Source organism: Eubalaena glacialis, chromosome 18 (genome assembly GCF_028564815.1).
Source record: "Eubalaena glacialis isolate mEubGla1 chromosome 18, mEubGla1.1.hap2.+ XY, whole genome shotgun sequence".
NCBI lineage: Eukaryota > Metazoa > Chordata > Mammalia > Artiodactyla > Balaenidae > Eubalaena > Eubalaena glacialis.
The window spans coordinates 15,045,817-15,059,632 of record NC_083733.1 but is presented as its reverse complement, the minus strand read 5'-3'; the positions used below and the strand labels follow the sequence as shown (position 1 = coordinate 15,059,632).

General features: G+C 38.3%; 2 protein-coding genes across 4 annotated transcripts in view; one reads left to right on the top strand and one right to left on the bottom strand.

Annotated features, from left to right (window-relative positions):
• The window catches only part of PKD1L3 (polycystin 1 like 3, transient receptor potential channel interacting), a 69,620-nt gene extending 58,112 nt beyond the window's left edge, over window positions 1-11,508 (top strand). The window contains 6 exon segments of the mRNA XM_061172421.1: window positions 3,767-3,820; window positions 5,592-5,644; window positions 8,283-8,384; window positions 10,505-10,639; window positions 11,039-11,114; window positions 11,434-11,508. Coding sequence (XP_061028404.1) covers window positions 3,767-3,820; window positions 5,592-5,644; window positions 8,283-8,384; window positions 10,505-10,639; window positions 11,039-11,114; window positions 11,434-11,435 — 422 coding nt within the window. The 3' untranslated portion in view covers window positions 11,436-11,508.
• A 202-nt stretch (window positions 11,509-11,710) lies between these two features.
• Window positions 11,711-13,816, bottom strand: part of IST1 (IST1 factor associated with ESCRT-III) — a 37,785-nt gene continuing 35,679 nt past the window's right edge. For all 3 annotated transcript variants that reach the window (XM_061174430.1, XM_061174431.1, XM_061174429.1), the window contains one exon: window positions 11,711-13,075. In XM_061174430.1, coding sequence (XP_061030413.1) covers window positions 12,876-13,075 — 200 coding nt within the window. In that variant the 3' untranslated portion in view covers window positions 11,711-12,875. The remainder of the gene's footprint in view (window positions 13,076-13,816) is intronic.

The following is a 13,816-nucleotide window of genomic DNA, read 5'->3' as shown; positions in this document are numbered from 1 at the left end:
CCTAGTATGCTGGGAACTGTCCTAGGAGCTAATAAAATGATGGACATTATATGGTTTGTACCCTCAAAGAACCTCACCATCAAGAGGAGTTAGTATGGGGACTTCCCTGGTGGTGCAGTGGGTGACAATCCGCCTGCCAATGCAGGGGACACAGGTTCAAGCCCTGGTCCGGGAAGATCCCACATGCCACGGAGCAACTAAGCCCGTGCGCCACAACTACTGAGCCTGTGCTCTAGAGCCTGCGAGCCACAACTACTGAGCCCACATGCCACAACTACTGAAGCTCGTGCGCCTAGAGCCCGTGCTTCACAACAAGAGAAGCCACAGCAATGAGAAGCCCGCGCACCACTACGAAGAGTAGCCTCCGCTCACCACAGCTAAAGAAAGCCCGCGCACAGCAACGAAGACCCAAACGCAGTCAAAAAAAAAAAAAAGAGTTAGTATGAATGCTTGTTTTTTTTTTTTTAATAATTTTTTATTTTATTTTTTTCATTTGGCTGCATCGGGTCTTAGTTGCAGCACACAGGATCTTTTCATTGCAGTGCACAGGCTCTCTAGTTGTGGCGCACGGGCTCAGTAGTTGCCACGCTTGGGCTTAGTTGCCCCACGGCATGTGGGATCTTTGTTCCCTGACCAGGGATCGAACTCACGTCCCTTGCATTGGAAGGCGGATTCTTAACCACTGAACCACCAGGGAAGTCCCAGTATGAATGCTTCTTGTTCAGTATCTTTCACCAGTTACCAGCACTTTGCCATATTATAACTTTATATCTTATTAAGCTGTATTCTGGAAATTGCATTCATTAATCTCAGGATTGGTGGCTTTCTGTTGGGATTTGGAACATCTCCTAGGTTCCTGAAAAAAATCTGAATGATATGTTCATCTCAGCAAACATGTATAGTCCTTTTTTTAAAATTAATTTTTATTGGAGTATAGTTGATTTACAATGTTGTCTTAGTTTCTGCTGTACAGCAAAGTGAATCAGTTATACATATACATATACCCACTCTTTTTTAGATTCTATTCCCATATAGGTCATTACAGAGTATTGAGTAGAGTTCCCCGTGCTATACAGCAGGTTCTTATTAGTTATCTATTTTATATATAATAGTGTGTATATGTCAATCCCAATCTTCCAATTTATCCCTCCCCCACTTTCCCCCTTGGTAAGCATGGGTTCGTTTTCTACATCTGTATAATCTTTTCTTAAACGTGTACTTGTTGCATTTAAGAGTTTTTACAGATGGCAACTTCTGTACATTGCATGTTGATTTTTTCTAGTTGAGTTTTAAACGGTGACAGTTCTAGGTTGAGGGCACATTCTGTTTGCAGTCAGTAACTGTCTATACTGACTTAAATAAAAAGTGAATCAGACCCTGGGTGGCTAAGGCTAGTGCCATCACAATAGGCATGTTCTCCTCTTAGACTCCTTCACTCTACGGTATAGTGTCGTGGTCCAAAGGCGCAGACTCAGAAGGATGCCCAGACTGCCCAGGTTCACATCCTTGCTCTCCACTTACCAGCAGTGTGTTCTTGGGTAAATTACTCAACCTCCTGTGCCTCAGTTTCCCCATCTGTACAATGGGGATAATCTTAGGACCTACCCTGTAAGATAGACGTGAAGATTAAAACCTTAGTAGATCTAAGTGCTTAGAACAGTGTCGGGCACATACTGTTCACTCGATGGGTGTTAGCTATTGTTATTAACTGGGGCAGTTGGAGCTCTGGTTGTACTAGAACCACAGAGTTTACATGAGTTACCTGGACATACTAAGGAAGAGCAACAGCAATCTGTAGATGTAGATAATGAAACAGAATTAAGTAGATATGGGGTAAACAGCAGTAAAAATTGTAACATTTTTTAACTCTTCAATTGCTAAAAAATGTTTGCTTTCAGAATTGATGTAGCCCAGTCCCATTAGTCCACTTGTTTTCAGGAATATTGAAGCCCAGGCCATTCATGGCAGGTAATCTGTATCCTATAAATAAATCTGTATCCTATAAATACAGGACTTTCCTAAATAGCCTAGTCCAATGTTGAAACACATTTAGGGAAGAATTTTTTTTGTAGGATTTAATTAAAATTCCTCTTGCAGCAATTTAAACTTTTTCTCTTTTGACTTTCTTCTGAGGTGAAAAAACACTAATCACAATTCTACAATTGCATGGTTTTCATTTAAGAAATACAAAGTAAGGCCATCTTTGAAGGTTAAGTCACCCTTTACCTTTCTCTTTTATCTTCTGCAGGACTCTGGGTCCTTTAATAACCTACTGCAAAGCTCTCCCTGCCAAATTTTGTAACATAATCTTTTTCTTTCATGTTAAAACATTTTTTCATAATTAAAACATGAATATGTAGAAAATCCATATGTACCACGATGTATATTGTGCAACTCTCCTTTATCCTCTGATCCCCCTTCTCTCTTTCCTAGAGGCAACTACATTCCCAATTGATTATACAGACATACCTCACTTTATTGCATTTCACTTTACTGCACTTCGCAGATACTGCATGTTTTCTTTAACAAATTGAAGATTTGCCAACCCTGTGTCAAGCAGATTCATTGGTGCCATTTCTCCAATAGCATTTGCTCACTTCGTGTCTCTGTGTCACATTTTGGTAACTCTCGAAATATTTCAAACTTTTTCACTATTATATTTGTTACGGTGACTTGTGATCAGTGATCTTGGATGTTACTATTGCTAAAAGAAGGCTCAGATGATGGTTAGCATTTTTTAGCAATAAAGTATTTTTTTTAGCAATAAAGTATTTTTAATTTAGGTGTATGTACATTGTTTTTTTTAGACATAATGGTATTGTACACTTAATAGACTATAATACAATGTAAACATAACTTTTTTTTTTTTTTGGCCACACCGCACGGCCTGCAGGATCTTAGTTCCCCAACCAGGGATTGAACCCGGGTCCCAGCAGTGAAAGCACCGAGTCCTAACCACTGGATAGCCAGGGAATTCCCTAAACATAACTTTTACATGCACTGGGAAACCAAAAAATTCATGTGACTTGCTTTATTGCAGTGGTCTAGAACCGAACCCATAGTATCTCCAAGGTATACTTGTAAATTCTTTCAGAGGTAATCTATACATTTGCAAATACATTTGATGATAAACAGCAGCATACTATAAACATTGTCATGCCTTTTTGCCTTTTACCCTTGATTTGCCTGGAGATTGTTCCATCGGCATATATAAAGCTGTCCCTTTTTATGTTTTATTCATTTACTATATAGTATGCCATTGCGTGTATGTACCATAAGTTATATAACCAGTTCCCTATTAATAGACATTTAGATTGTTTCCACTCTTCTACTGTTAACAATAATACTACCATTTATACCCTTTTACATATGTAATTTCACTCATGTGCAAATATATCTGTAAGATAAGTACCTTGAAAAGACTTGCTAAAAATGTATATCCATTTTTCATTTAGAAAGATATTGCCAAATTGTTCTCCTCAATTGTACCAGTTAATGTTCCCATGAGCAATGTATTATTAGATCTGCCCACATCGCCAACAGTTCAGTGAACATTGGTGTTTTCATACAATACAGGTAACTCTGAAATATACAAAAGGTTTGCAACTGCACTCTTGAGAAAATGCAAGTTTAAACTAAGGAACCATTTTTCACCTCTCATATGGACAAAACTTGCCTCTGCTCTTGCCCTTCTTCATTCCATCTTCCCCATATTATTTTTTTACAACATAAATGTGTTTTGTCCCTGTTCAAAACCTCCCAATGGATTCCATCACACTTAAAATAAAAGCCCAAACCCTTTCTAAAGCTTACTCTAGGGCCTTCCCTGTCCAGAGCTATAGATACATCTGTTACTTCTCCTACCCTCATTCTGACCCTCATTCACTCTAATTCAGCCACACAAGCTTCTGTGCTCTCCTTAAACACGATGCACATGCTCTTGCCTTGGCCTTGGAACTTGCTGTTGCCCTGACTGACGTTTGCATTGGGAGCTCCAAACTTTATTAGGGTCTCTCTCATAAGCCACCTCCTCTGAGAAACCTCTAATCATCCTGTAAATAAATAGCACTGCTCCCTCCTCACAGAACACTCTCTAGCCCCTCTTCCTACTCAGTTTTTTTTTTAATTTATTTTTTAAAATTTATTTATTCATTTTTGGCTGTGTTGGGTCTTCGTTGCTGTGCGTGGGCTTTCTCTAGTTGCAGTGAGCAGGGGCTACTCTTCGTTGCAGTGCACGAGCTTCTCATTGTGGTGGCTTCTCTTGTTGCCGGAGCATGGGCTCTGGGCACGCACGCTTCAGTAGTTGTAGCACACGGGCTTAGTTGCTCCGCGGCTCAGTTTTTCTTCATAGGACTATTATTACCTGAATATTGTTTGGTTATTGCCTGTCTCCCTCCCTCCTCAAATGTGAATGCTCTGTGGACAGGGACTCTTGTCCACTGCTGTGTTCCCAGCACCTAGAACAGGACCTGGTGTATGTGAGAGAAAGAATGAATGAATGTCATTCTATAATTTTTGCCCATTTTTCATTGGGCTGCTTGGTTTTGTTTGCTTGTTTTGATAAATGGGAGCTTTTTATGTATTAAGAGCTTGTTCAGTTGTAGAGATTTAGATGTTTATACAGAAACAAAATAAGGATTTATAAAAATTAATTTAGGGAATTGGTAGCTTATGATATTCTATCTGGGAGTGTGGTATGCTTTTTCTATTCTCATCTGCATTTGTATCCCTCAGTAATATTAAATTCTCTTCATATAATTCTTGCACATCTCTTGTTAGGTTTATCTTTTGTGGTCTATTGTGAATGAGATTTTATTTCAGTATAGTTTCTAAGTAAATATTGTTTGAATATATGAAGGCTATTGATTTTATTATATTTAGTACCCAGCCAGCTTGCTGAATATTTTGTTAAGTAATAGTTTTTAGGCTGATTCTCTTTTCTCCCCAGCTTTATTGAGGTACAATGGAGAAATTAAAATTGTATATATTTAAGGTGCAACTTGATGTTTTGATATATGAATACATTGTGAAATGTTTACACAAACTAATATATCCATCACCTCACATGGTTACATGTTTTGTTTTTAGTGATAAGAACGCTTATTCTCTAAGCAAATTTCAAGTATACAATATATTACTATTAACTATAATCTATAAACTATAATCATGCTATACATTAGATCTCCAGGACTTATTGATTTTTAAAACTCTAAGTTTGTATACTCTGACATCCACCCATCCCCCTCCCCACCCCAGCCCCTGGTAACCACCATTCTACCCTCTGGTTCTGTAAGTTCGACTTTTTAAAATTGCACTTATAAAAGATCATACATGTTTCTTTGTTTGGCTTATTTCATATCTTCACTTTTGTGAATAATCCTGCTATGAACATGGGAGTGCAGATATCTCTTCAAGATGCTGATTTCATTTCCTGTCAATATATAGCCAGTAGTAGGATTACTGGATCATCTAGTAGCTCTATTTTTAATTTTTTGAGGAACCTCCATGCTGTTTTCCATAATGGCTGTACCAATTTACATTCCTATCAACAGGGCTCCTTTCTCCAAACCCTCACCAACATTTGTTATTTCTTGTCTTCTTGATAATAGCCATCCTAACAGTCGTAAGGTGATATCACATTGCAGTTTTGGTTTGTTATTTCCTTGATGATTAGTGATTTTTACATATACCTGTTGGTCATTTGTATTTCTTTAGAAAAATGTGTATTCAGGTCCTTTGCCCATTTTTTAATCAGGTTGTTTTTTTTTTTTTTTTTTTGGTATTGATTTGTATGAGTTCTTTATGGATTTTGGATTTTAACCCCGTATCAGATATATAGTTTGCAAATATTTTCTCCCATTTCATAGGTTGCCTTTTCATTTTGTTTATTGTTTCATTTGCTGTGCAGAAACTTTTTAGTTTGATGTAGTCCCACTTGTTTGTTTTAGCTTTTGTTGCCTGTGCATTTAGTGTCATATCCAAAAAATTGCCAAGACCAGTGTCAAGAAGCTTTTTCTGTTTTCTCATAGGAATTTTGCAGTTTCAGGTCTAAGGTTTAAGCTGTTAATCCATTTGGAGTTCATTTTTTGAATATGGCAAAATAAAAGTGTCCAATTGCATTCTTCTGCATGTGGAAATCCAGTTTTCCTAGCATTATTTGTTGAAGAGACTAGCCCCATTGTGTATTCTTGGCACCCTTGTCATAGATTAGTTGGCCGAATCTATGGGTGTGGGTTTAATTCTGGGTTCTCTATTCAGTTCTATCGTTCTATGTATCTGTTTTTATCCCAATACCATAGTATTTTGATTACTATAGTTTTGCAATATAGTTTGAAATCAGGAAGTGTGATGCTTCAGCTTTGTTCATCTTTCTCAAGATTATTTTGGCTAATCACGGTATTTTTGTGGTTCCATACAAATTTTAGGATTGTTTTCTCTATTTCTGGGGAAAATGCCACTGGAATTTTGATGGAGATTGCATTGAATCTGTAGATCACTTTGTGTAGTATGGACATTTTAACAATATTAACTCTTCCAATCCATGAATGTGGGAAATCTTCCCATTTACTTTTGTCTTTTTCATATCTTTCATCAATCTCTTATAGTTTTCATTGGACAGATTTTTCACTTCGGTTAAATTTATTCCTAAGTGTATTATTCGTTTTGATGTTATTGTAAATGAGATTGTTTTCTTAATTCCTTTTTCAGCTAGTTGTTAGTGTAACAAAATGCAACTGATTTTTGTATTTTGATTTTTTATTCTGTAGCGTTACTGAATTCATTTTAACAGGTTTTTGGTGGAGTCTTTAGGGTTTCTATATATAAGACCATGTCATCTGCAAAGACAGTTTTACTTCCTCCTTTCTTATTTGGATGCCTTTTATTTATTTTCCTTACCTAACTTTTCTGGCAAGGACTTCCAGTACTGTGTTGAATAGACGTGGTGAGAGTTGGCATCCTTGTCTTGTTCCTTATCTTAGAGGAAGAGCTTTTAGCTTTTCACAATTGAGTATGATGTTAGCTGTGAGCTTGACATATATGGCCTTTATTATGTTGAAGTACATTCCTTCTTGCCTAATTTGTTGAGAGTTTTTATCGTGAAAGTTTGTTAAATTTTGTTGAATGCTCTTTCTGCATCTGTTGAGATATGTTTTTAATCCTTCATTCTTTTAATATGGTGTATCACATTTATTGACTTACATGGGATCTTAGTTTCCTGACCAGGGATCGAACCCACCCCCCCCCCTGCAGTGGAAATACAGAGTCCTAACCACTGGACCACCAAGGAAGTCCGAGAATTTAAACGTTTAAATATTTGATAGAATTCACCCATGAAGCTATCTGGTCCTGGGCTTTTCTTTGTTGAGAGGTTTTTGATTACTGCTTCAGTCTCCTTACTTATACTTCGTATGTTCAGGTTTTCTGTTTATTCATTATTCAGTTGTATGTTTCTAGGAATTTATCCGTTTTTCTAGGTTATCCAGTTTGTTGGCATGTAATTATTCCTAGTAGTCTCTTATGATCCTTTGTATTTTTGTGATATCAGTTGTAATGTCTCTTTCGTTTATATAATTTTATTTATTAGAATCCTCTTTTTTTTCTTGGTTAGTCTAGCTAAAGGCTTGTCACTTTTATTGTTCAAAAAAGCTAACTTTTTTTTCTATTGTCTTTCTAGTCTCTATTTCTGCTCTAATCTTTATTATTTCATTTCTTCTTGTAACTTTAGGCTCAGTTCTTTTTTTATTAGTTCCTTGAGAAGTAAAGCTAGGTTCTTTGAGATCTTTTTTCTTAATATAAGCATTTATTGCTATAAACTTCCCTCTTAGAACTGCTTTTGCTGCGCCTAGCATCTGTCTTTTCCTAAGTGCTGTAGTCTTGGAATCACATTGCCTCCCTTAGAAAAGGTCACTAAATGGAAAACCATCAGTTCAAGTTGGCACAGAGTTTTGGAGAAGACAGTGGAGCTGGTTTAAGTTGTGTAGGTCCATACTTAACTAGCAGTATGATAAACTCAAGACATTTGTTTCATCTCTAAAATGGGGATAACATTTAGTTCAGAGGATGAACTATATGAAAGTCAAATTTATATGAAAACACTGTAATTACAGAAGAATTCTGTGTAGTTTTTAGGCATAGCAATTTGAATGGCCACTAAGGAACTTCCTTAATTCCATTCCATTGGTTCTACCTTGACCTCACCATTATCAAGCACCTCAGGACCCAAAGAAGTGCAGTCCCCTCTACTGCTCTCTACCCCCATCTGACTGTTCTCTCTTTTTCAGTTTAACCTGCTGTGTGGATGGAGCATCTCTGACTACCGAACTTTTCTCAGTTCAGCAGTGACTGTTGTTGGTCTCCTGATGGGAATCTCTCATCACAAGGAGGTAAAAACCCTCTTCCTCGTTTCCCTGCAGAATTCTATTTGGTTTAATATATCAAACAAGAGGAGAATTGCTTATAAAAGCAGCCCCTACTGTACCACTGCATACTGGAAAAGGGAGAAACTTAGTTCCTTTGCCATTATTTTATGGTATTACCTATAGATACTGTATAGCTTTTGAGTGGCTGTTACCTTCAGAAATCCTTCCTTTCCTAAGCACATATAGTCCCACCTTTCTCACTTCTTCTATCCTTAATCTTACTGCCAAAGACACTGGGCCTGAACTTGGGTTCTCATATCTGGCCAGATTAACATGATTTCTGCTGCTTTCTCAATGGCCCTTTGAAGGGTGCAATTGGAAGTGACTTAAAAAAGAAAAATTAGGGAGGTACAATTCCAGAAAGAACTGCAGTTATTTCTGTTTATAAATAGTAATTTCAGAGAGGCTGTTATTTTCTCCCAGGAACTACCTACACAAATCCCTTTCTGTTCAACATAAAAAATAAAGTAGGAAACCGAGGTGAGGTTTTTGGGTCCCAAACACTAGCATATATAGATTTGATAAGAAAAAAACTGCAATTCAAATTAGTGAAACTGGCAAGATTTTCATCAAAGCTCATCATTCTGATACTCTAGAAATCAAAGGTTACTAATTAAAATGGGTAAATTAACATAGTTTCTAACGTGCAAAGTTACCACCACCTTCCTAAAATCTAAGAAAGATTAACGTAACTGCTATTTTGGATGGAATGTTTTGTTGTGGTTCCAGCCCCAATCACTAGGGAATGAAGTCCTCACCCCTGGAACACTTTATATACTAAAGCTCTTAAAGAAGTAACAATCAGGGCTTCCCTGGTGGCGCAGTGGTTGAGAATCCGCCTGCCAATGCAGGGGACACGGGTTCGAGCCCTGGTCTGGGATGATCCCACGTGCCGCGGAGCGGCTGGGCCCGTGAGCCATAATTACTGAGCCTGCGCGTCTGGAGCCTGTGCTCCACAACAAGAGAGGCCGCGATAGTGAGAGGCCCGCGCACCGCGATGAAGAGTGGCCCCCGCTTGCCACAACTAGGGAAAGCCCTCGCACAGAAACGAAGACCCAACACAGCCATAAATAAATAAAAATTTTAAAAAAAATAGAGCAATACTTAAAAAAAAAAAAAAGGTTCTAAAAAGAAGTAACAATCATAATAAACTTTTGCTAACACCTACTTTTTGACTTAAAAGGGAAAATGGAGTATACTTACTGGGAAGAGTCTTGCATCACAAACTCAGCGTTTGCCCAAACTGTTTGGTTGACCTGGAGTTATGATTAAGCTCTTTTAAAATAAGTAGATATAAGCTGGCAGCCATTACAATATCTGTCACAGAGATTTCCATCACAATAGTATTTATTGCAAGTATTCATCCTCTAAGTTGTTGGGTGTTTTTTTTTTTTAAACAGTGCCCAGTGGCAATAATGAATGAGCCAATACCAAAGGAAAATAATCATTTTTAAAAGGAACACCTAAATTAAAAGAATTTGGAAACCAAATTTTATTGGAAACCATTCTAGTAAGCCCTACATTTGAGAAAGATCTCTTTGTGCTGAAAAGGCAAGAATGGCAAAACTCAGTAATTATACTTTTAAAGATAACGATTTAAAAAAATCTAAAAAAAAGCATTAAAAGCCAGTTTTCTGTGGCTAACCTTTTAAACTGTATTGGAATGGTCCTATGTTCAGAGTAGAAAGTGCTTGGAATGGCAGAGACAGTTTTCATTATCATTGCTGGTATCTATGTATTCTTTCAACACACTTTTGGTATTCCTTGAAGCTTCCATGTTTAGAAATATTTTCTGGAATTGCCAACAACTCACAAGGGCTTTGAGTCACTTATAATTCCATTACAACTTTCTTCTTGTGAAAGCCCTGAAGGCACAATTATTTACACTCTTAGAGTCAGTCACTCTTGCTTTTCTGTCCACTCAAAAGTATTTTCCTTTTTAATATTTTTGTTTTTCTAGTTTCCACCAGACATAAGTGTTTCCTTATGTGAATATATCCCAAATGTTAGCATATATCTTACATTTTTAAAGTAGATATTAAACTGTCAGTGTTTAAACTCGAAGTGTCCTATTGTCTTTCCAGGTTATTGCTTTAAACCCAGTCCTGGGCTCCTTTCTTATCCTCCTCACCAGTGTCGTTTTGATGGTACTTGTGATCATTAACCTTTTTGTTTCTGCCATTTTAATGGCCTTTGGTAAAGAAAGAAAGTCCTTTAAGGTAAGTAACTCTGACTCAGTAACTGAAATATAAACCGTATCATGATTTTATCACTGGAAAAGCTCAATTTTAGCTGCTCTTAAGATTACAGACTGACATAACGCACAGTATCAGCATACTCCCTTTATTAGTCTCCACAGCTCTGCCAACCATTTTCCTAGGAAACCCAATTTACCAAAAGTACATTATGTTCTACATCCACTGTCCTATAAATAGCTGGCCCTCCACTGTTAAGTAGCAGAAACACTCCAAGGCCTGACAGTAAACCATTAAAGGAAACAGTATCTTTACACTTTATATCTACTTTTTAAAAAATATATCTTTGGTACTTTTTTCCTCCACCATTAGCAGCAATTTCGATTTCCTTGCTTTTCTCTTTTTGTCTTCCAACAGACTCAGAAAGAAGCTGCACTGATGGATATGCTGCTACTGAAGCTCTCAAGTTTGTTAGGAAAACAGCAGCACCAGAACACATGTAAGTAAGCAAACAGCTATAACAGCAATGGCCACTGACAAATGAAGTTTCAAGAAATTAATCCTGTTACCTCCTCACTTGGCTTATTACTTCTTAGTATATTAACACTGATCCTTGCATGGTGTACTTTAGAAAATTATAGATGTTTATAATATACATAGTTAATTTTGTTAGTCAGTGAAGAATCAAAATCCCCTTGGCTGCAGATTCTTCTGTTTATGGAACTTGGCACTATCAGAGGGTTAACACTGCAGGAGTGGTGCAGGATAAACCAGCTCTGCTGCCAAACAAACACCACGTAACATCATTCATGTTCCAGGAGGACTGTGGGAAATATGAGTCAGAAGTAAGCTCACTGCAACTTTAATTGAAGATACAAGCATGAGATGTGGCTAAGGGGGAGCCCTGTCACAGAGAAGTAACCAAGCCAACTCACAGGTAACTATCTGGGCTTAAATACTGAGATCGAAATGGGCCCCTTACTCCCCAGGGAGCCAATAAGGTCTGGCTTGTGCCCAGTATGGGTCACTTGCTTAAATACTTGTCACTAAAATCTTGCCCCTCGTCATTTGACCAAAACAATGGAGAAAGCGGGGCACAGAATTTTTAACTTTATTAGCAGCTACTGAGCCATGACATACAAATCAATCAAAAACATTAAAGTTGCTTGAAACAAGTGTGTACAGATACACCACACAGAAGCCGAAGTCGTATCTTCCAATCCCAAAGCCATCCTTGTGGGGAAGGACGGCCTTAGCTAGGGGGCAAAACAGTAAGAGTCTCATCCGTCAAGGGAAGGAGCAAAACACCTACAGCCACACGGGCACCAAAAATTTATCTGAGATAAGTTTTTAAAGGTTCTCTTGATCATAACGTTTTCAAATGAAAACAGGAACCCCTCTTCACCTGTAGGCTTTCCAGCTCACTACTCCAGACCCTTGAATATTTCTATTAAGGCTACTGGAAGCCCACCTTAGCCTTGAATGGTGACTTCTGCCCAGTATGTGGCCAGTAATGCAATCCAACAGAACATGCCATGGGGGAAAACAGGAATTTATATACAGTGCTGCCCTCTATTAAAAGGGAAACATGGCACTCAAAATAAAGCAAAAGGCCACAGAGGGCTCCCTGAGAATCCAGTAGAACTAAGAGGCCTTCAACTTTCCAAAGTTTGCAACTGGATCCAGGTGGAACAGTGCCCTGCAGCAAGGAGTAGTGTATATGTCAATGAGAAGACCCAGCTTCTAAGAATTGTTACAATGGCTTCCTGGGCCATTTTCTCTCTCTCCCATTCTTATCAGAGCGAGAAAATACACAACTTGGCCTTGAATCTCACTCACCACCAATCCCTGTGTACGGAGGGGTTTGTTTCTAAGTCTAGAACCTCAGCACAGAGCTGAGACACTTCATGAAGTACTCTCCTCCACCATCCGGCCATCGTTGACAGCGCTCCCCTTCTCACTCCCCTGTGGAGGGATGGTGGGACAGGAAGGAGAGAAATGGGACCACACTGACAGGAAACGGACAAGCAAGGCTGCCAGGAGCCAGCTGCTCCAACCTCACAATCTCCAGTTGTTAGTCTCAGGAGCAGTGGAGAACCGGAAAGCAGCAGAGTGTGTCAGAGCAGGAAGAGAGCCCCGAGGAAGAGTGTACTCAGTGATAGTTAACAGATGAAGCAGAATTTCATGGAGATTCTTTGTTACAAGGAGAAACTGCTCAGTCTCAATTCCCAGAACTTGGACCTTGCCTGGTTTAGGAAGCCTATGTTTTCTTTTTCAACTCTTCAAATCTCCGGGAAAGATCATCAAAGTCAATGTCTTCAGAGGCTGAGGTGTTGGCACCAGCAGATGCAGTTGGTAGTGTGTCTGGCACAGATGGCAATTCTGGCAGTACAAAATTGTCATAGGTATCCATGGGTCTGGAAGGGGGCTTTGCAGAAGCTTCTGGCTTGGGTCCAGGACCTAATTAAATTAGAGCAAGGAGCACAGTGTTAAAAACGCCAGTGGCTCAGATCCTCAAACCCCACAATCCCCCCTGGCAGAAACAATAAACAAAATACTGGAGAAAGCATTGTTTTTTAAAAAATAATTATTATTTAATTCTAAAGGTCAATAAAAATTTTCAGGACAATTAACAGCTACATTTTCTAATTATGGCTGAATATATGTTTTACTTTCCTACAGTGAGAAAAAAGTTTAAGGGAAAGTCAAAGTGTGGTGCATGGGGCTTAGGTACAGAGCATTCATTTAAACGGACTGTCCCCTTTCACAAAGGTCTACTCCCATTAATAGGAAAGTCCAAGGAATGGTACTAGGATTCTACTGGGATGAGCTACTCTTTAAGGCTTATGGGCAAAAAATTTTCTATGGAATGTTAACATCCATACCATTTGATGTAATAGAATGTGATCTGTATTTCTAGTCCTCCGTCTTCCGTTTTATATCTTACAAGTTAAAATCATCGCCCTCTCTACCTACTGTATGTTTCCATTTATATCTAAGTTCTAGAACAGGCAACCTAAACCATAGTTTTAGAAAATAAGAACAGTGCTTGCCTCTGGGATGGAACTGACTAGAAAGGAACACAAGGTAACTTTCTGGCGTGATAGAAATGTTTTGTATCTTAACTGAGGTGGCGGTTACATAATGTATGTGTGTGGAGATAGATACACATCAAAACTCATCACAATATACACTTCTGTG